Below are 22,928 nucleotides of genomic sequence, written 5' to 3'. Positions count from 1 at the left end.
GCCGAAACTGTTGCCCGGTTCTCTTCTTGGGCAGAACGCCACTCCCTGCTTTGCGGGAGGCAAGATATCGTGCCCAAATGACGTTGCTACCCTGGGAATGAGATAAATGACACTAACAACACAAACAAAACATCCAGAGCGGTCCAGACAAATGCAAAACAGGCCAACAAAGTGTTGCCACCGATGTTCCGGGCTGGTTTCCATCGCCATTGGGGTTGGAACTGAATTCTGAAGATAATGCAGCATCTTCAGAGTCACTGCTGCTTGAGTCATCAATAAAATCGTTCTTATAGAGTGTGGAATCGTGAGATTTGTGACGTTTCGAAGCGCGCGTCGCCGATGTAGATGCCGCCATTCTCGCATGCGACTCCGATGCTGCCGCGTGTTTGGAGCGCTTTCAAAAGTAGCCACCTCACGGGAAAAGATGTAAGCAGCAATAAAATCTAAGCTTCAGTTACCTGACTACACGCTAGACGGCGTAGCATGTCCATGAGCGACGCGGAAAGGTTCAAAGTTTGCTCGTGAAGTCATCGTTAGTGGGCCGGAGTGCGGCCGCTGGTGTTCCGGGCTGGTTTCTGTCGTCAACGGGGTCGAAACTGAATTCTAACGATAATTGGCAGCATCTTCAGAGTCGCTTCTGCTTGGGTCATCGATAAAGTCGATCGTAGATACTGCGTAGTCAGATTTGCAACGTTTTGAAGCGCGCGTCGTCGACGCGGATGCCGCCTTTCTTGCATGCGACTGAGACGCTGCCGCGTGTTCAGAGCGCACTCTAAAATAGTCGATTCGCGGGAAAAATGTAAACAGCATCAAAATCGAAGCTTCAGTTATCTGACTACGCGCTAGATAGTATAGCGTGTCCGTGAGCGACGCGGAAGGGTTCAAAATCAGCGCTCAAAGCCATCGTTAGCGGGCTAACGATGCTCAGTGGGCACGGTAGGGAAAGAGTTAAACTCATCTGTAAACAGCATTGTTGATTGGTACCTTGAATGGGAGATGCAAATAAATACAACAAAACCTCGTTTATGAGTATCACTCGAAAAAAGAACCCTCTGAAATTCACATATGCAATGAATGCAGTGAAATATTTGGGATTAATATTTACCGACACTTTAAAATGGGATGTACAGGGTGATTCACTTCTAGCTATGCCATAATGGTGCCATAAAATTCCTAGCTTACATTTAAGAGAAAATTCACTGGTTAACACGTCTTCTCTCGTTGATTTCTTGAAAGATGCCAATATCCTAAACCTGCTCTGGTGTATTAAAATAATCGCTTGCTTCCTTTCACCAAACAGATATGTAAACCCAGAGTTTGGCGCATGATGGCCTTAGCTGCCTATGTGCCATAAAACACAACACAACACAACTTCTAGCTATAACACGGTCACTGCTTTCAAAGCAGTATTGCGTCGGATGGAGGTGCTTATCGAAGCAAAGCGATATATGCACAGTGAGACGCAGAGGTGATGCTTCGCATGGCCTGCCGCCTAGCTTTATGGAATGGCCTGGTCGGACACAGTGATGCTTTAAAAGCAGTCGCCGTGTTATATCTAGAAATGGATCACCCTGTACATGTAATCAACACTTGTGCGAAGGCTCGGAGACGAGGTTCCTAAGCAGAAAACTTGCCACGGCACCTCTGAGGTAAAGTTATTAGCATTCAGAACCCTTATTCGGCCAGTACTTGAATACAAGAGCATAGTGTGGAACATAGCTAACTGATAAACTTGAAAGAATTCAGAAGTCGGCACTCTGATTCATGTACTCTGTTTTCACACCATTACAGTGTACCTGCTCAGCGCAGCCAAGCATGCGTACCAGCCCTTAAAGCCTCCGACGCATTGCATCAGTGAAATTTCTGTTCCTTCTTGACCATAAAGCCGTGTTCAGACTACAATTTTATCCGTCGTGTCATAATAATCGCAGTGCGCATAGCTGCTGGAACTCCCGTTTCTATAGCTTGCGACCGCGCATGTTCACACTGGGCCGTTCGGTAAGATACATTCTTTACGACTAGCCAATCACCGCTCTGGGCCAACTGGGTCTCGCATTTCTCAACATGGCGCCGGTTAGCAAGCAGCTGATAGTGGAGATCGAGGCTGTTCAAGCTCAAAATGAGCTTAACCGCGTGTGCGCTCAACCTACGCAGGCGGAAAAATAATATAGAATTTCGGTTTGTCAAATTTTCTTCGATAGCGCATGCCTGTCCACATTGTCCGACAGTGGTCTTGCACGCCAGCTTCCGTTCCGGGCTGATGCCGCCACACCGCAACACTCGGTCAAAGAAGCGAGGCAACACATTTTTTCCAACAATCCCCGCTCGCACATAGTTCCGGCGTGCGGTCCGCCTGCATCCCTGCTTGTGATATCCAGATCAGTTCCCCAGAGCGATCTTGGAGACTGTTCGGGGCGGTGACCCAAAGGTCGTACTACTGACTCCTAACAATGAGCTGGGGTGCGCGCGACAGACACGGAAATGTCCGCGGAACCTCGTCCCCTCTCAGAAGCCGCTGTTTTCTTTTTCTCTTTTACGATGAGCTGCAGGCCCTCACTTACTCATCACTTGTCAACGGAGCCGATGGGCTGCGAAAATGGGATGAAACGGGCATCCCCTGCCTTCATAACCTCCCTTTTCTAAACTAGAGGAAGCACTTGCTTGATGAGAGCTTGTTCGCACATGAAAAAAGGGATTGAAAAACCACTTACTGCTATGACTCAGCGCACTGACAGTTTGCAGCCAGGCATCGTTTTGCACTTCTCTCTGTGCGATTTCAGCTACTGGTAGTAGAGAGCCGGCCTCTGCCGAACTTTTTTTTTTTGAGAGGCTGATAATTCCACAGCGAAGAAGATTTCGCACTGCACATGATCAAGCTGTGGGCAGACAATCACTGACACAACACCAATAACACCGGTGAGCCGAGACACTGCAGCAGCTTATGAGCGTTGGATAGGGTCGCCTATACTAGTTGGTTTGCGCGCAAAATCTGGGAGGACCGGAAGCCCTGTGACCGGGAAGGGAAAACCGAAACGGCTGCGTGCATAGGTCGTGCAGTAACAGACTTATCTGTACTAGTCGTAAAAGTCTTGGGCCCTCTGACATTTACACCCACACTGGCTGCGGACGTTGCGCATCTTACGCTCAATGCGACAGCAGTCTGAATGGGCACATTACGTTTTTTGCGCTTACGCTTACGGTCCTTACGAACGATCCGTACGTTGCACACGTAGTTTGAACGCGGCTTAACTGTATGAACATAGGGGGAATACTTGAAATCACCCTTCTAGCGTTCTAGCAGAATAAATCACTCATTCACTGACAAAACTGAACTGTTTTTCGGACGTGAAACGTTACTGCTGTGTATTTTGCTTTTCATTTGTTGCTTGCCATTTGTTGTTGGGTCTGGATATCTGTGAATGCAGTTTTTGAATTTGCTTGACTTTCGAATTTTGAATTGTTGACTTTCTGTGCTTGTATCTATGCCAACCCACTATGGGTCGGTAAAGGCCTACAGTATGACTAAATAAATAATGTACAGCCGTGCGCAAAAGTGGAGAGACCACGCTGTTGGACAAAAGTGGATGCCAGCATTTTTTGACGGTGCGGCGGATTTTTCAAGATATGCATAGGGTGCTTCGCCTGATGTGCTTGCCCAAGTACTTCCGTTGTGTGTTTTTATACAGAAAATGAGTAATCGGGGTGGTTATTATGGTCTCTTCAATTTTGTGCAGCACTGTACATGACGAAATGTGTTGCATTCTGAGCACAATCCGGGTGAATATGTGTAGAAAGCTAGCCTTTCTATGCCTTGTTTTGTTGCACAAATCCAGTCTTGAATTTGCACCATGCAAGAGGGTGGCATGTGTGATGCAACTGTGCTAACAAAAGGTTTTATGTGTTTCTCATTTAATCAATGGGGAAAATTTTGTTTATAGGTCGAGCTCACTAACATCCAGAAGAAATACTACCGGGCCATTTTGGAACGAAATTTTGCCTTTTTGACCAAAGGTGGTGTGGGCACTAATGTCCCGAATCTCATGAACACCATGATGGAGCTGCGAAAATGCTGCATTCATCCTTATCTTATCAAAGGTATGTGTGGGTGTGGATTTGTTTTTGAGTACCTTTGCAATGACTTAAGTGTCTTCCTACTGGTTGTATGCTTATGTGAGGACATTTCTTAAAAAGGCAGCCCTGATTTGGAGATCCTTTACATTGTGTGTTCAAGCTCGAATGGTAATGCAGTACTTAAGAAGTGGAGGAGGTTCTTTAAGTAACTCTTTGTAATAATCAGGTCACTCTCATGTAATCTTCAGGCACCATGTAGTTTTGCATGTTGATTCCAAATATTTCATTTAATTTTTACATACACCACTGCACTTATGGTATTTAATATGTCCTGTAACTTTTTGCCGACAGCTTTTAAAAAATTTTGCAGAAACATGTCATTGGTTTCTCCAAAGATGAGGACATGAAATAAGGATAAAATTATTATTCTTCCTTTCATATATATTGATTTATAGCATTTTGAAGTCATTTCAGGAGCAGGAATAAGACATTTTCTTCTTATGCTGGTCATTCCACGCCAAACGTTTCAGACCTTGCACTCTGTTTTCTCCAATTTGTTAAAAAGAGAATCATGGAAACTTATCCCAATGTGTGTAAAAAAAAGGGTAAAGATATCTTTTTTTTTTTTTTTTTTGCTGAAAAAATTAAGATGTAGCGCAGTTTGAACATTTAGAAAAGGCGAGAAACTAGAGGCATTGGTCAATGATTAATAAAAAAATACAGATTTTTAGAGAAAACTGCACATATTTCTCAATGACATTTGCACAGATTCTGGCTTCAATGGGATTTGGAGTGAATTTTACAAGGCATAAATATTTTTATAAGATTGATAAAAAAAAAAGTGAAAATGGAAGGCCCCCTTCACAACATGGAAGGTCCTTCACAAAACAGCCCATTGTGTTTCGAGGATGTTTTATTCCACAGTCTTCGTGGTTGCGGTGGAGCTTGCAGTGTGATGAAACTGCAAGCAAAGCAGTAATTGGGGCTAGTTAGTTGAACATTTTGGTGGAAATTGAACAGAGTATGCGCATGGGCTGTTTTCAAATGTGCCCCTTGTGCAAATAAACCGTAGTTTTCAGTGCACGCTTGTCCCATGTAGTACCTCATTTGTCGTTTTTCCGCGTGCAGTTAGCCATTTCCATCAATAAGGCGAAACTGCGGGGAATTCAAATTTTTTTTTTTTGCTGTATTTGGTAATTTTTGATTAAAAAAATTCCAAATATAAATTAATTGAATATGACTAAAATAACAAACATATTTGATTCGTATTTGAAATTTCAAGGATTCGCACACCCCATTCATAATACACAACTACAACCCATTGAAACTGTAAAACTGGTGCCCCTGCAAACTCAATCAGAAGACAGCACTGTATCCTTTACTACTGCTCCCCTCAACCAACGGATGTAATCGATAGGAATGTTGCGACTTCTTACTGCAGGAATTTCACTGGTCATTGAGCTTTGACCTGCCATGTGACCAGGCAGCCTACGCAATGTACATGAGCGGCACTTAGAAGTCAGCGAGGAGCGGGCGCGAGGCTTTCCGGGGAAAAATGTTGCTTGCATTTTGTAGCTGTCGTCATTATTAATTTTCTCATTTTTTGGTTGGCTTGCATTTGAGGAAAGTATCTATTTTTTTTGCCTAGCCTTGGACTTTTGGGTGTTGGCTTAGAAGGAAGGCTGGCTGCTGGCCTAGGTTGTAGTAAATACATTAAATTGACTGCAGTTTTGGTAGCCTATGTGCAAAAATGTTGCTTTTGATTGCTGTTTAGTCAGATTGTGAAAAATTGTTGTTGCATCATTTTGTTTGCTGATGTGAGAAACTGGTGTGCAGGAGCAGAGGAGCAGATCCTGCAGGAGTACCGGCTTCAGCACGGTGACTCCTTGGACATGACACTCAATGCTCTGGTGCAAGCATCTGGGAAGCTGGTGTTGCTGGACAAACTGCTTCCTAAGCTCAAAGACGGTGGCCATCGAGTACTGGTTTTTTCTCAGATGGTGCGTTGTCTGGACCTGCTTGAGGACTACCTTGTCCACAAAAGGTCAGCATTTCTTCTAAGTATTTGTTGAACAAAGTTTGTTTCTTTGTGGACCTGTCTGCTATGATGATTTGCCATGCTAATACTGAGTGGTGTCATTGGACGACTACTATGGGTGAAAATGTTCTCAATTTACTCTGAGTATGACAAGGACACACTTGTGACAGGTCTGTTACTTCTTGGGCTTATAGTAATACTTAATCCATACTTCCTTTCTTTCAGGTACCCCTATGAGCGAATTGATGGGAGGGTTCGAGGAAATCTTCGTCAGGCTGCCATTGATAGGTTTTGCAAGCCAGGTCTGTGTTGTACCTTTGTTCCTTCTGGTTTTTATGCAGCTGTATTGATATGGCTTTTTCAACCCAACAGTCTGACCTCTATACATCTAACATAAATGTAACGGAACATTTGGCTACATGCAACACATGCAATGTTTATGTTGCATACGAAGTGCAGTTGGACATGAATTCAGATGCTCTCAGATATTATTGCTTATACTGAAGAATCAAAGAAATTCAATGAATATGTGCCAAAGTGCAGCACTACTGAACATGTTATTGAACTCCTGTAATGTACAGAATGAGGAGATTGACACAGATAGACCAGTTTTTAAACTCGCTTGGTAAATAGTGATTTTTTTAGTGAATTCGTGTTTTCGGACCGTCTGGATTTCCGGACGCATTTTCAGCCCTTTGAAGGTCTGAAAAATCGGTCGGCTACTGTATCGAACTGTACGCCATACCCTTCTAAGTGGTGCTTTCCTAATGGCAGTCCTGCGGTCACTTATTGCGTGCAATGCAGTGTCGGCAGGGTCTTAGGCACATACTGGACACTCCGATCACATAAGAATGCTGTAAAACTGCACGACGTGAACAACATTGCATTTTTTTGGCTATGAGAGCCAAATTTTCTCTGTTGTTCATCTTATCTGGGAATTTGTCTCAAGTTTGTCCTAATGAGAGTCTGTTGTAGTTTTAACCATATAAGTATCCGTGAAAGGCTAATGTTGCTGTTTTTCTTTTCTAGACTCCGACAGATTTGTGTTCTTGCTGTGCACTCGAGCCGGAGGCTTAGGTATCAACCTCACTGCTGCTGACACTGTCATAATTTTTGACTCTGATTGGAACCCTCAGAATGACCTTCAGGTGTGTTACTCAAGCTATTTATGTCAAACACTTGAATTCACTGGTTGTAACGATAACATTTTAAGGGTAATCATGCAATTGCCTTTGTTGCATTTTGCAGGCACAAGCTCGTTGCCATCGAATTGGGCAGTCAAAAGCAGTCAAGGTGTACCGTCTCATATGTCGAAACACATATGAACGAGAGATGTTTGACAAAGCCAGCTTGAAGCTTGGCCTGGACAGGGCAGTGCTGCAGTCAATGAATGCTCAAAAGGAAAGCCTTGGAGTGAACCAGCAGTTAACAAAGCAAGAAATTGAAGATCTGCTTCGTAAAGGTGCCTATGGTGCCATTATGGATGATGATGCAGACGGAAACAATTTTTGTGAGGAAGACATTGACCAAATCTTGCTGCGCCGCACGCATACCATCACCATTGAGTCAGAAGGTAAAGGCTCGACGTTCTCTAAGGCATCCTTTACAGCGTCATCCACACGCAGTGACATAGAGATTGATGACCCCAATTTTTGGGAAAAATGGGCCAAAAAAGCAAACTTGGATGTGGATGAGCTGAAGGGTAGAAATGAGCTGATTTTGCAAGAGCCTCGAAGACGCACTCAGACAAAGCGGTTTGGCACTGATGACAACATGTTAGACCTGTCAGAACTCGAGTCTAGCGATGAGGATGACGAAACAGGAGTGCGCACCAGAGGGAGCCGGCGTTCTCGGCATCGTGACTCGCCAGTGATAGGTGGTCGAGCACGCAGGGGTGGTCGAGCCAGCCGAGGTTTCTCTGAGGATGAGTTTTTGGGTGACATTGCACCTGGAAATTGGACTCGCACCGAGTGCTTTCAAGTGGAGAAAGGCTTGCTCACATTTGGTTGGGGCCGTTGGGAAGAGAGCATAGCTATTGGACTTTGGCGACGACGAGTGACACCAAAAGACGTCGAGGACATCTCCAGGGTTGTGGTATGTCTATAGATTGTTTGTGTAGTTAGTATAATATAGAATTTCCTGCAAGCAAAGTGGCTTAGCTACAGTACGTCCTCTGACCTTTGCAGCTGTTGTACTGCTTGCGGCACTACAAAGGTGATGAGAAGATCAAGGGCTTCATTTGGGATCTGATAGCACCAACTGAAGATGGCGAGACCAGAATCCACAAGAATCACTCGGGTAAGGTTTTTAGAAAATGGCGGTTTATGTTCTGTTGAGATGTACTAGATTTTACCTGACTAATGTTTTGATGTATAGGCTTATCGGCACCTGTGCCAAGAGGACGCAAAGGAAAGAAGCTGAAAAACGGGAAAGGAGAGCCTGATTCTCCTGACATGCTTGCTGATTGGGCTCGTGATGACCAGTACAACCCCGATCTTCTCCTCTGTGATGATGGCTACCGTAAACACTTGCATCGGCATGCCAACAAGTAAGGCAGAACATTACCATCTGTTATGGTTCCTCATTTATTCATACACATGCATTTTTATTTTGTAGGGTCCTCCTGAGGGTCCGCCTTCTCTACTACCTAAAGCATGAGATCATAGGAGAATTGCACCAGCAAGTGTTTGCTGGAGTGCCAGCCAGGTCAGTGTGGTGTAAATATGAGTCTACTACAGGCTTGTCTGCTGCAAAATATTGGGATAGTCAATTCATTTCTGTAATGTGCCTCTAGGATGTATATTTCCAATTTTTGTTTGTTTCTGTTTACAGTGGCTATTGTTTCAACATCATTGCAAATTTCTGCCTAGTAACATTTTCAGTTCTGGAAGTGCTTCATTGTTTATGTATATGTTGTGGACTTTTTGGTGTTTAAGTGAAAAATCGGCAGATGTTTTAGTGCATTTATTATTTCTTTTTTTTTTTTTGAATTGGTCATTTTTGGCTGTCTTCACAGTGCAACCAAAAGTGTTTTCCCAAAGTTTACAAACGAGGTGATAGAAGCTGAGGTCACCTATTTCTTTTACCTCAATAAGCCACTGTACATACGCTATACATGGTTGTACTCATAGGATATTTGGCCTTGCTTATTTAAATGTATACTATGCGCGTTTGTGTTGACAGCACCAAACTTTGACACAGGACTTCAAGCTTTTTAAATTTTTGTACTGAATGTAATGAAAATTCTCAGTTTTGTCAGTCCTGTATGCTGATTTCAATTGGTTTTTGCAGTTTTGAAGATACAATAGAATCTCGGTGATACGAACTCTGCTGATACGAAATTCGGTGTGATACGAATTCATAAAATTCCCCGGCCGAATTGCATTGCGTTCAGTGGGCAAAAAATCGGATGTTCCGAACACTTTTTCTTTTCGCTACGGGTGATACGAACTTCGGTATCACGACCGGTCGAGGCCCACGCACACACTCACAGCGAGAAAAGCGTGCGCAGCGGCGCAGCACTGCACGGATCACGCACACGCGTGCGAAAGAAGAAAAACCGGCTTGGCAACCCGCGGCAGCAGCAAAGTTGGTGAAGAAGGCGGCGATATCTTGCACCCCCCCCCTCCCCGCTCTCTCTCTTTCTTTCCCCCGCATTTTTTTTTTATCTTGTTGTTGCTTTCTGCTATTGGTGTTGTGCGCACGGCCTTGCGGCCCTCTCCACATTTCTCCGCCGCCCCGCAGCAGCAGGCCACGCTCTTCCGCTTTCCGGAGTCTCCGCTGCAGCGGCAACACGTTGCTTCGTTTTCTCGTTTGTTGAAGCTGACAACGCGTTGATAGCGCGTCGTTTTGGGATCATCTCGGCAACGCGAAAAGATACATCATACTGCAACGTCACGGAAGAGAAAGGCGCTGACCTTTAAAGACAAATTGGAAATTTTAAATAAGGTGGACAAAGAGCCCAAGAAAAGGCGCGCTGACATGGCCAAGGAGCTAGGCCTACCGCTGTCAACGTTGTCAACGATCGTTGGTCAGCGCGACCAAATTATGCAGAATGTGCAGCACTTCGCGATGAATTCTAAAGAAGCCAAAACTGCCCACCATGTGAAGTTGGAAAAGGTTCTTCTAACGTGGTTCAGAGAGGTCACGGCGGCTGGCGTCAACATCGACGGAAAAGTGCTTCGTGAGAAGGCAGCGGACATCGCACTCACACTTGGAATTGATGACTTTCAGGCCTCCGGTGAATGGATTCATCGGTTCAAGGTGCGTCATAATCTTTCATACAAGACCGTTTGTGGCGAAGGAAAAAAGGTCTACGCCTCCGCCGTGGAAGACTGGATGACAACCACACTGAAGTCTTACATAGCGGGATATGAGGCACGTGATGTTTTTAATGTAGATGAAGCAGGGCTGTTTTACAATCTCCAGCCCGAAAAAAGTTTGTGCTTTAAAGGCGATGCCTGCCGGGGCGGACAAAAGAGCAAACAGCGCATTACAGTTTTGTTTTGTTGCAACGCCGACGGATCAGAAAAGATGCCACTGACAGTCATTGGCAAATATCAAAAGCCCCGATACTTTAAGGCAGCCGGTCGATTGCCCTGCGTCTACAAGGCGAACAAAAAAGCATGGATGACGTCTTCTTTGTTTATGGAATTTGTCACGTACCTCGACCGCAAGATGTCTTGCCACAACAGAAAAATAGTTTTGCTGCTGGACCAGTGCACCGCCCGACGCTGGACGCTATGGTCGTTCCTACGACCATCGCCTATTGTTTCGCGAAGTGTGGGGTTTTCAAATCCGCTGTGGCTACTGCCTCGCAAGTGCCAGACCCGATTCCCATCGATATCTGGAATCAACTTGACGTCGACTGTTGCGTCGACGATTTCGTCACCGCGGACGACGACCTCGCCACCTGTGGTCTCCGCACGGTTGAAGATATTGCGGAGGAAGCGTCATCACAGCCTGGCATTCCATGCAGTGACGAAGATGACGACGACCAAAGCGTTGATGACCCACCGCCGACGGCAGCAGAAACGATGCACGCCATCGACGTTCTGCGGCGCGCCGTGACCTCCGAGTCTGTGCGGGAGAAGACAGCGGCCCAATTTTTCAGTTTTCAAAACTCTCTGTTATCAGATCTCGCGGAAAAAAAGGTGCAGAAGGATATACGAGATTTCTTTCAACGAAAATAAATATTTCGTACCTGTTGGAAGGCTTGAAAACGGATTTTGCTTGTTTTTTGGTGATACGAAATTTCGGGTGATACGAAAATTTTCGTCTCCCTTTGAATTTCGTATCACCGAGATTCTACTGTATTAGACATTTTCACTTTGTTTGCAAAAACAGTAGAAAAAAATAACTTATCGTAAAGCTGTTAAAATACATGTGGCTAAATAGTATAATAATAAAAGGAATACAGTGTAAGAAGTACTTTTTGATATATCCAATATATATGAATTTGGGTATGAAGCGACCTTTAATTTGTGCTACATGTAATGTTTTAATTGCTTTTATTTCATATGTGACGTCACTTTTCACATCAGCTTTGTGGGCTGTTTGTAATTCCTGTGTGAGATCATGTCACTGATGTCATGACCCTGTTGCCCAGTCAGTATTTATTGCTCTTGGCCACCTACGGGGACGCCGTTGACAGTGACCCCGACTTTTCAGCAACATGGGACTACTTTGGTATTCCATAAAAATCGCATGGAAGGGATTGTGTCGTGGAGAGCAGAAAAACGGAAGGTTTGCAGTGCTGATGGTACCGCACTTGAAGAAGCCTTTCTTTCGGGAAAGACTGCTTGGAAGAGACCAGGAGAGCTTCTGTGTGGGAGAGCTCCTACGATGGGAGTGAAAAGGGAACTAGTGTTGTGCACGAGGAACTAAAAGCAGTTCCTTTTCACTTTTTAAGTCGGTGTGCTTTGGTGGCAGCAACCATGTAGTCACTGGCTGCTCCTGTGACTGATGCTGGCTGGTCATTTTTGACCGTTGCTCTATATATTTATGTTATTCTTGTGCCTTTCCACTTTTCCCACTTGTGAGCCATGCTTTGTCAAGACCTCCAAATTTCAGTTTCATCTGTAGCAGAGACTTGAGAGACTTGTTTTGCTGTGCAACATGTACAGCATTTATTCCTGTTGGGAAGTTGATGTACAAAAAGCAAGAAAGAGCAACAGTTCATATGAAACATAAGTAGTAAAAAAAGTAAGCAGGTGCAGTTCTTTTTTAATTGCTTTTTTCTGGATTATTTTGATGTTTCTAAGTCCTTTTCATAAAAGTTAGAAAACATTGGTATGCAGTGATCACTTGATGTGCAATAATTTTACTGGCTATAGGATAGAGGGGAAAGAGAGACTACAAGTGAGGTTGTTGTGGAACAAGGGTAAAATTATTTAGGCCCAATGCACCACATCGTTGACTCTTATAGTTTGTGATTGTTAACCCTTTCGCTGTCGGGTGTTTCTGGCCATGACACACCGCCAGTGTCGACTTGGTTTAAGGGAACGAGCATAGCGATTTATTTTTATTATGGTTGCTATACAAATAACATAGTCAACGGAATGCGCACATTTCAGTGTTCTGCAGGTGTTGTTAATTGACGTCATCATCAATATCAGCCTGATTATAAATTGGATAAATGATAATATAAAAAAAAAACTGCTCAGTACTTCTTGAGAGACCGAATCAGAGCTCAACTAGTATTTAGAATCAAAAGAGCCATCGCTCCAGTCCGCAGTCGAAAGTCCCACGCGGTCAGCCATCCGAAAGCAACCGCGCGCATGGAGGGCACACTTTCGGTGGCCCGCACAATGGAGATACATGGCATGTTGAGAAATCAAGATGACAGAGGGAGATGGAAAGAGGCTAAAACAACCTCTTTTTCTGCTGCTAGCCGCAAGCAAGGGCACGGCAAGAGAGAGCGATAGCAGCGATCGAGTCATGTGTCGACCTATTGGAGAGGCAACGGTGCGATTCCCTGAATGTGACGTGTTGTAACAAACACGCCAACGGAATAAAAATAAAAACCTGCAAACCTGCAAACCTGCGGCAGATGGCAGAACAGCCCTTGAACCTGTAACCGCACGCACCGCGAAACACGCGCGCCGCATGATCACTTAGCGCGAGGAGCGACCGCGCCTCCCAGCAAAGAAAGGGACGAGGGTGGGCACAGTCGCTCCATACGCTTCAGTATATACGTTCCAACACAATGCGGGCCGAAAATAAGAACTTTCAGAAAGATTTGACAGATGGCGCAGCCTGTCCAAGCGCGCCAGCTTCGTGCTCAGGTGCAAAGTTTTGAATGCACGATAGAAAATGTACCGGTACGTTCGTGACAGAGAAAGGGTTAAACTTGGGATAGTGACTCAATTTTTCGTGAAACTCATGCAGGGCTCAGCTACTGTCACTGTCTGAGGTCTTCATATAGATAGTTGTGCCCGTTTACTGCTGCTAGTTTCATTAATGGGCAGGCATAGTGTTCAGTGGGGAAGTATTTGCACATGAGCACTTGGCGTCTGCAGCTTTTCATGTGCTGCTGTGTGGCTAGACTTTGCGGTGGCATGCACTCTAGTGCTGCAGTCTATGTTATGTTTAAAACAATGCTACTTTCAGTCACCAAATTTTCAATTTCACATGTCTTATGGATGTGCCGTTTGTGCACTAATATAACACGGCCACGAATGTAATATGAGCTAGTAGTGGAATTCTATATAAAAATGAAGCTCTGCATGAACACGATGTTTTCCACTGCCTCAGCACAATTTAGACTGGACAGCTTTTGATGGGCCGAAAATCTTAAAAAAATATAGCAACAAAATGACATTTTGCAAATCTACAGCCCATCTCCTTCTCACTCGCCAACTAATTTATTCACTTCCTGGGTCAATAATTCAACTTTATAAGGTGCAAACGCGCTGAATAAATCCCATCTCTGTTAATTTTTTTCTGCCCCACCGCAGTGGTGCAGTGGTTAAGATGCCCGACTACTGTGCCGGAGTACCCGGGTTCGATCCCCACTGTCGGCGGCTGCATTTTAACGGAGGCAAAACGAAGCGGCATCCGTGTGCTGTGTGATGTCAGTTCGCGTTAAAAGATCCCGAGGCGGTCGAAATTGCTCCAAAGCCCTCCACTACGGCACCCCTTTCTCTCTTTCCACTTTCACTCCCACCTTCCTCCCTTGCCTTACAGTGCGGCTCAGGTGTACACAGAAACAAGTGTGATAGATACTGCGCCTTTCCCTTCCTGGGAACCAATTGTTATTATTATTTAATTTTTTTTTCCAATTTTCTCAAAACAAATTTTTGACAGTTTACTAGTTTACAAGAAGGATATCTTCACATCTAGAGCATTTAAAGGAATAATTTTTATTGCAGAATGTTCCTGAGTGATTAAACTATACAACGATAGGAAAAGATTTCTCATTTTGTCCTTGCTAGTTTTGTTGTGTGCTCAAGTTTAGATGGCTCATAAATCACTTTTCCCTGCATCAAAATTTAGCAAGTTGTAAAATGACTAGTATTGCCTTAAACGAGGTTCCTACATTGTATTCCTTATACTGTATAGTATCTAGCCACATGTTAGTAATAGTTTTCCGATTAGTGTTTTTTTCTTGTTTCTGTAAACAAAGGGGTGAAAGTACCAAATATTTAAAAAACTAATTGACATATCATAAAAATGGTTACATATTTGAAATCGGCATAAAGAACTAAAAGCAAACAAAAATGTTCAACGATCCCTGTCCCCCCTCAAGAGGCAAAATAGTGCATGAAGGTCACGTGCAGCAAGACCCTCAGCCGTGACAGTGTTCCCCTTTTATACTTTCCCTACTTTTTACGACTCCTTTACTTCCTTTCCTTTCCTTAGTGACTTGCACTGCTTCCTTTCCACATTAGCCAGCTTTTATTTTATTTTTATTCCATGCATGCCACAGACACTGCACGTTGCTCCAAGGCTTTCGAAAAGTTGACTTCTCACAAGAAGTTCATGAAGTCATTTCGTAGAGTGCCGTCATCAACTTCGATACCTATTTGCTTCCTGCTGTGGGCCTTTTGAGTGGACCATTATACATTTGTTGCTCTGAGATGAGCTGGACTGCATGATGCGGGCCATAGTGTCATCATTTCGTGGAAAATGTGTTGCTATGGCTAAACTATTTATCTGTTAAGGGAAAAAAGGGAAAAGAAAAAAAAAGTACAGTCCATAATGTAAAGCAAAAATGGGACCTAGTTTCACTTGGCTATGCCCATGTTTCTTTTGTTAACAAGTTCATTATATCAGGATTCTACTGTGCTACAACCACGGCGTAGTTACGTGAAAGGGATGCTGTTTACATTGTGCAGGGATATTCCTATTCCGCCACCAGCGGCTGATGGAGAACCCCCTGCTCCTTGGTGGGATGAAGATGCTGACAAGTCTCTTTTAATAGGTGTTTACAAGCACGGTCAGTCTTCACTCCCTTCAGTGTCTTCCTCCAGAATTTGTCGTGCTCTTTTTTGCATGGCGTTCACTTCATGTTTCTATCTGCAGGTTATGAAAGGTTTAACCTGATGCGCCAGGATCACACTTTGTGTTTTCTGGCTCGATGTGGCCCTCCTGATGGAGCTGCCCTTCTTGCAGAGATGACAGCGTAAGTGCTCATGAGAGACCCTTTTACACGAAAGCGTGTACAGCTCGTTCATTTGAAAAGCTTGTTGCCATACCCCAGTTTCAGCTTAGATTTTGTCAGAAGTGTTTGTAACGTGTTAGGAAAAATGGAGGCCTGTAGTTGAGGCGGTGTTCTTTCTTCTATGCCGTTGTTCAAATGTCCACCGAGCTGTTCGCTGTTTAAAGGGACACTCTGCTGACTTATTCGACAATATTTTCTTATGTTAGTCAAAAGCTTCATTCCCAAATTAACAAATAACCGACTGTGGCAGTGAGAAATAAAGCAGAATAATTTAAAACAATTTTTACATATGTTAATATCATTTTATCAGTAGTACAGTAAAAGCTCTTTAATTTGTAATTCAAGGAACTGGAAAAAAAAGTTCAAATTATCAATTAGTGTCGGAAAAGCTGACAAGAACAACTTCCATTATGATTAATTTATTTGGTGAAAAACAGTAATGGTCACCTGCTTTTTAGACAAGATTGTGACAATGATTATTGTTTCCATTCCTATCAATGCTTTACTGCGGCGCATGCAGTCGAGAGCGTCAGAGCAGAACGAAAATGATAAGGAATGCCCTGGCATCATTTATGGTGCAACGTGGTATTGGCGGAGCCCCTTCACAAGCATCCTATGTTGTGTGTGAGGTTTCATCGCGCGACGCGCAGATTGGCACGTGCCGAGTGCACATTTTAGAGCAGTGGAAAAACCACCAGAACCGCGACGATGCCGATGGAAGCTCAGGAAAAGCCCAGTACCGCCAATGGCTATTCTAAACGCCATGCAACTGCGATCGGTTAGATGGCTGATGTGTGGTCAATAGCCGCCGTGACCACGGGCTGGCACGAATGATGCGTAGCTCATAAATGCAGAATGAAAAGTAAGTAGTATGCCTATTATCTCGATGGACGCGAGGTGGCTCTGTCGTCATAAAGGCTTCGTAAGGAAGGTTTGAAAATTTGGGCCTTAGCGTGCAGCATTGTGGAGGCTATGTGAGTAGTGTGCCAAAAACACCATACCACTCATGCTTTTCAAAGCCTCGCCAAGGGCTTTGATAAAAAACATGTAGCAGCTTAAAACGATATGCTTGATATTGCAAATCATGGACAAGGCAGTCAGGCGTTCCATTAGGGAACTCTCCAATTATAATTTTCCCTGATGTCACCTTTTGAGTGTCATTGGAGTCTGAGTGAGGAAATAGGCAATGCAAGCTGTGTATCACTTCAATGCATGTCACTCCTACTTTTCTACTTCTCGGGGTCTCTGTGACGGGCAGGCCGAAAATGTGGTACCAGGTGAAATGAACGTAGGATGTTGAGCTTTGTCACAACAAAACAATGTTCTTGTACTTGGACTTTGTGAGCATGGATGTAGCCAGAGGAAAGCAGCACATTAGCTTTTGCAGCATAGCGTGCCAAGTATATAACTGATTATAGGCGCTACTAGCGCTGTCACAGTTCTCATTGAAGCTCATAAAATGGACATATTCATGATTTGATTGTATCATTATCCTCTGACAGTTCATATTGTGTAGTTATTGTGTCAATACTGAAGGTTTAGTGCATTGGCTTGCATCCCTGACAGAGATGTTCTAGCTTGAAGGGAAAGATTTTTTTTTGCTTTTCCCTGAAGCATCTTTTCTTTTGAATGAAGATCTAAGAAGCTGCAAAGTTTTATGTATTGAATTTTGTGATTAACTCAGTGGCTGTCTGTATCTAGGAACCCTGAAGACCTGGAAGATAAGCGCGAAGAAGGCAAGAAAGACCTTGATGAAGAGGATCCTGTCTCTCCTGAGCCATCGACATCTTCAGAGGCCAAACCTCCTTCGGAGCCTTCCGAACAGACGGTCCCCTCGACAGGCGAACAGCCTGTGCCTGCAGCTGGTGGGCCCACTGCACCCGTTTCCCAGGTGCCAGGTGAGGAGCACCCACACCTGGATGTATGAGGGACCACTTGAGAGTAGCTGTACCCCCAATAGACACAATTTTTTAAAGTCATTTTACCAAAATGGTCAATTCTTTAATTTAAGGAAATGGTATTCTAGTTAGTACAAGGCATAAAAAAAAAAACATTTTAACAAATGTCTTTTTTTTTTTCCATATAGCAATCTTTAGCACCTGAAAGGACATACAGAAAGAGCTTCCAAATCAATTTTTCAAACTCTCTACATCACTCAAATCTTCCCGTTAAGGCTTTATCAAGTGTGCCAGTGCTCAAAGCACAGAATAGCATACAGTGCTTTTTGCACCACCCATTTTGGATTATTTAAGGCACCCCTCTTGGTTGTCAAAAGTGCCTGTCGTAAAGTTGCGCTCTAGTGATGAGGTGAATGTGGGGTGTGCTTGAGAAAGGCCTTCGGTCTCTTGTGCTCATATTCCATGCCATTTCAATGTCATGCGGTGAAGCCAATTTAACTAAAGCCTAGCAACTGCTTTCACGTGCTGCCCTTAGGTGCAAACCCGACTGCAGAAACCAACTGTGCCTTAATTTTAACGAGTGGTTATTCTATTTTTTATGTACTGCTAACAGGGTTAGACATCTTAAATAGGCTGTGATCGTTCCAAAGCAGCATCTGCAGTGGCTTCTGTTCGAAGCACAAGAGGCTTAGCAACGCTGAACAAGTGATGTGCTCGCGGTACACGGCTGCAAGATTGACATCATAAGTGTGGATACAGTGTGCTTTTTGCTGCTAGATCACACATAAACTTATCTGTTTTCTTTTATTTTTTTTTTTTTAACAGTGAAATGTTGTTAATTCGACTCAAATATTCGGAACTGACACCCATGTAAGTGTATTGAGTTGGACGTGTTGAGACTGGGCATGTTCACCCTGGTTGATTCGGGCAGGTGATCATGCCGAGGTACGACTTGCACAGCTAGAAATCACCAAAATAGACTTTCCCGAACCGCAGTTGCATGAAAAAGTGGTGCCCACGCATTTTTTACGCACTATGGCAGGCACGACAACAATTGTTAAGTTGTCCATTTCCAAAATATAGCTCAGTCGCTTAGTTTCGGCAGTCATGTTATTTCGGACGTAGCTCGGTGGGTCACTGTTCTTCCTTTCTTCTTTCTTTCTTTTTTTTTTTTTTTTTTTTTTTTTTTTAGTTCTTTAATGGTGTTGCACTGTTCTAACACCTATGCATGTATCCTTGCGTACATCCACTTGCTGTTTGTACGCTCAGACTGTGAGCTTCATCGTGTGAATTGTGCTCAAACGCTCAAAATGCTAGTGCTTCGCACTGCAAAATGTGTCGCAGAGGGTTTTACAATTTTGTAGCAGTTCTTCAATGTCCCTGACAGTGCGTAAAAAAGCCACTTGACGAAACCATGAAAAACTGCTGTTCTCTAATGGGTTTCACCTTAACATCATGCAGGTGTTCATTGCATAAATTTACTTTGATGCAATGGTTTTTAGCAGTTCTTTTAGTCGATAATTGTAACTTTCAAATCATTTGATCCAATATTCTAGTCCTTTGAATGCCAAAATTTGAGTTTTGTATACTGCCAATCCTGAATTTGTGGAACCCGGATGTATTGAATTATTGCTCATAACATCCCCTTAAAAATTCCATGTGTAGTGCTGTTGTTAGCGTTTATAGTATTCTCATTCAGTCGAAAATTCGATGACATTCAGATAAAGGGGCCGGTGTCTTTTTTTCGTTTCCACAAAAGATGAGTATCTTTTGAGGATGAGATTTTCTTTCGTTGAACTTGGCTGGAAAACAAGTTTGGTGTCAGCCGACTCGTGAACCTGGCACTTGTCCCGGAACAAAGGCTGAATTTTTTGGAGCCGGCCAGGCCGCATTGCACAGTTCTGTGGGTCGCACATGGGCCCATCCCGCGTTGAGAAATGCAAAACTGAAAATTGAAACTGAACATGGTTTGATACACGTGCCAATGGTAATCTTGTCAACAGATGCTTTTTATAAGCACAGAGGTTCTTAGTATGTGTGGGCTTGAACCACTGTAAATTGGTAAAAACTTTAGCCTTAACTGTTCATTGTGTTTCATTGTGTTCTGCAGGTGAAATGGGCGCCTTGGAATTTCCAACTCCCTCAGACTTGAATACACGCCTCCGCCGCATCATTACCATGTACCAAAGGAACCACAAAAAGAGGGAACTGATCAACGCTCAACGAGCAAGGGTGTGTATTGCGTTCTTTCTCTTCAGTTCTTAGTTATATTCTGAAGGATTCGGTTTCTTTTCTTTTGTGGTCACATTCTATTCTTGTGAAAAATTATGGTACATGGAACAAGGCTTTATTATTTTTTTTTTTCATTGGAGCTATATTAAAGTCTTCTAAAAAAAAAAGATTAACATTATCAAAACCTGTTTTGCTATTGACTGTGTGTACAGTGGGTGGCAAGTTTACAGAGTGCAGGTGTGTGAAAAATATCTCCACTCAGTCAGGTAATCGAACTACTTGAATTGCCTTCAAGCATAGAGGTGCGTGCATGCTTCATCTGCTGATATCGTTTAGAGAAACTGGGTCATGAGGCACCATTGTGGTAAATTTGTTTCTGAGCATACACATCCTCCAGACCTAGTGTTCTCGATCTGTTTAGCCTCAGGAAATCAAAAGGGCTTTCTAAGGTGCTGAAAAGCCCTGCATGAAAAGCCTTGTCTTAGCTTGTGTATTTTTTGCCTTACGTCCATGGAGAAAACAGCAAACAGGAGCATGGCCGCTAAAGAAATGCGTGATTTCATACTGAAGACTTATTTAAGTGAAACGGTCCAGTGTTAGCAGACAGTATGGTTAGTTCCAAAATGAAGTGCTAGTAAAAATCAAAAGTGGAGGTTTAGGCAAGCAGTGATTAACACTTTCCTGTCCGCGGAAGTAGTGGTTTTTGGGTGGTGTCATTAAACATTTTTTTTTACCAAAAACTTGCGTGGTATTGGAGTGTTTAGTATTAAATTGTAGAGGAGGAAATTCTCTTTACAATGAAAGTAGGTGAAATAAATGTAGTTCAAAGGGGTGGCTTTTTGGGCTTGTTGGTGCGTGAACATAGCGAGACTGTAGCGCAAAGCAGACTGGACACACGAGAGGAACGAATAACACGAGCGCTAACTTCCAACAATCTTTATTTCAGACATGCAGCACATTTATACGCCAAAGATAGGAAATCACTTGTGCTGACAGTATCACCGCCGGAGAAAAGAGAGTTCTTTATCGCATAAACTAATAGACGGAGTGCTAACACAAGTCTCTCCGCAAGCATTTATCTTCTCAGCTTCAATTATCATTCGCGTGGTCATGTCAAAATTTCTTGCTAGCACAACTGTTTGTTCCAAGTACAGTTTGCAAGTTTTCGATTCTCAGAAAATAAATGTCTTTATTCAAGAATTGCCCCCCCCCCCCCCCCCCCCCCCCCAAAATGAAAAAAAATCACAAAAAAAGTAGTGAAAAATAAAAAATGCACAAAAGCATCAAACTTTTCTCACAAAAAAAAAAAAAAATTGTAGGTCAGGGACAGGTCTAACAATGTAGTAAATTTTAACTGTCTAGATACAATAGTAATGAAGTTATGAAAGAAAATGTTACACCTAGTGACGATCGTGCCACTACGCGAACGGCTCTTGAGTAGCGCCGAGCGGGACTCCGGTGCGCAACACCGAGGTGGACCCCTGGCTCTCTCTTTGCCGAAAACACGACTTTCTGCACTGTCAGCGGCAAGTAGTCCCGCCCAAATGACTTTGAGACCCTGCAGATAACAATTATGACTTTAAGATCATTTTGACCTCTTTCTATTAGCGCGCAGCAAAAGCGGAACTTTTCGGAGGGCAATCCGACACTTACCGGGGCATGGCCGTTGACGTTCCGGGTTGATTTGATGCAGTTCCGTCGTCGCTACTAAAATCTGAAGAGCTGAAGTCATCTTCAGATTTATCACTGCTTCTGTCTGCATCCAAAAACGAGCTTTCAAATGCAGCGATATCCGCAGAAACTCGCTGTTTTCGAGGAGCGCCAGCGCGCAACGTCGATGCCATGGTGCGCACAAGGAGCAACGATCACCTGACACCGGAAACCGTCTCGAAGTGCGCAGCAAGATGAAAAGTATAAAATCAAGGGCAAAACTGAAAGAAGGGTTCTTCTATTTCTCACTGGCGGCCGCCACTTGTCCAGAAGCGCTTCCAAAGCGGGAAAATTTGAATTGTAAAACCATCGTTAGCCGATCGGAATAGGCACGGACAGGAAAGTGTTAATCAACTTGGGGATCCTATAAAACTCTGCAAGAACTTAAACAATTTTGTAGAACCAAGTTTCATAGGTAACTGCTACTATAATCTGTTGGCTGGCAAATGCACAACAAATGTTGCAAGATATTGCGAATAAGTTGTGTAATTTTTATGTCGACTGTGACTACAGTCAGTGACAACTTAATAATACAGGAACAGTTTTAACTACAAGCAGTTCATAATTACAGTGTCATTCTTTGCTGGCATTATGTTGACTGTGACTACAGTCAGTGACAACTTAATAATACAGGAACAGTTTTAACTACAAGCAGTTCATAACTACAGTGCCATTCTTTCCTGGCATTGTAGCAGAGGTGGAGCTTTTGTAGGTGTTATGAGCATTTGCATGAAGTGATTTTACGCCTCTTTCGTATTGCACACATACGATTTCACATTGCATTCACTTCATGAGCGTGCAGCTCTTCAGAATTGCAATAAATGACAGTTTGTCTTCATATAAAAGTATTTCAGCGGGCTTGTATGTAAGTTTGGCACATCTCTTTTTTTAAAGAGAGATGCAAACGGTTCCAATGAGCTGCAACATTTTGAAAACATTGAGTACAACATATCCAAATTATATGCATATTTAATTTTTTTAAGCTTATGCACATGCTTGTATCAGTTAGGTATTTTGCGCAAAAAGTCGTGCATAAAATGGCCAAGCATTTTATCTTGATGCAGTTCAACCTATATGTTGTGAAATTCAGAAAATTTGGGTTTTTTTTTCATCACATGAAGGTTTTTGTTGCATGTGGCATTTTTGTGAGAACTCGTGTGGATAATGCAGAGATGAAACTAAAGTTCAAAATTGAGTCTGATGCCATTTGAGGAACACGGCTAAGAAAGCAATATCCAGCTCTTTTGTTTTTGTGTGTAGGCCTTGAGCTCGACAGACTAGCAGTATGAAGCTAGACGTTCATTTAGCTTGCGCA

At 43.4% G+C, this 22,928-nt stretch overlaps 1 protein-coding gene and 1 non-coding gene across 6 annotated transcripts in view; both read left to right on the top strand.

Moving 5' to 3' along the window:
- Positions 1 to 22,928, top strand: part of kis (chromodomain helicase DNA binding protein kismet) — a 154,406-nt gene that overhangs the window by 56,169 nt on the left and 75,309 nt on the right. For all 5 annotated transcript variants that reach the window (XM_084590373.1, XM_084590377.1, XM_084590375.1 and 2 more), the window contains exons 14-25: positions 3,939 to 4,095; positions 5,908 to 6,115; positions 6,335 to 6,411; positions 7,139 to 7,257; positions 7,358 to 8,203; positions 8,296 to 8,407; positions 8,486 to 8,657; positions 8,726 to 8,815; positions 15,448 to 15,548; positions 15,635 to 15,734; positions 17,475 to 17,671; positions 19,782 to 19,903. In XM_084590373.1, coding sequence (XP_084446499.1) covers positions 3,939 to 4,095; positions 5,908 to 6,115; positions 6,335 to 6,411; positions 7,139 to 7,257; positions 7,358 to 8,203; positions 8,296 to 8,407; positions 8,486 to 8,657; positions 8,726 to 8,815; positions 15,448 to 15,548; positions 15,635 to 15,734; positions 17,475 to 17,671; positions 19,782 to 19,903 — 2,301 coding nt within the window. The remainder of the gene's footprint in view (positions 1 to 3,938; positions 4,096 to 5,907; positions 6,116 to 6,334; positions 6,412 to 7,138; positions 7,258 to 7,357; positions 8,204 to 8,295; positions 8,408 to 8,485; positions 8,658 to 8,725; positions 8,816 to 15,447; positions 15,549 to 15,634; positions 15,735 to 17,474; positions 17,672 to 19,781; positions 19,904 to 22,928) is intronic.
- Positions 6,171 to 6,258, top strand: LOC146205721 (small nucleolar RNA U6-53/MBII-28). The gene has a single exon (XR_014704619.1). It is a non-coding gene; the product is annotated as a small nucleolar RNA U6-53/MBII-28 (small nucleolar RNA).

The sequence above is a fragment of the Amblyomma maculatum genome, chromosome 1 (assembly GCF_055883805.1).
Source record: "Amblyomma maculatum isolate TAMU_Amacu chromosome 1, ASM5588380v1, whole genome shotgun sequence".
NCBI lineage: Eukaryota > Metazoa > Arthropoda > Arachnida > Ixodida > Ixodidae > Amblyomma > Amblyomma maculatum.
This window is presented reverse-complemented; position numbering and strand designations above follow the sequence as displayed.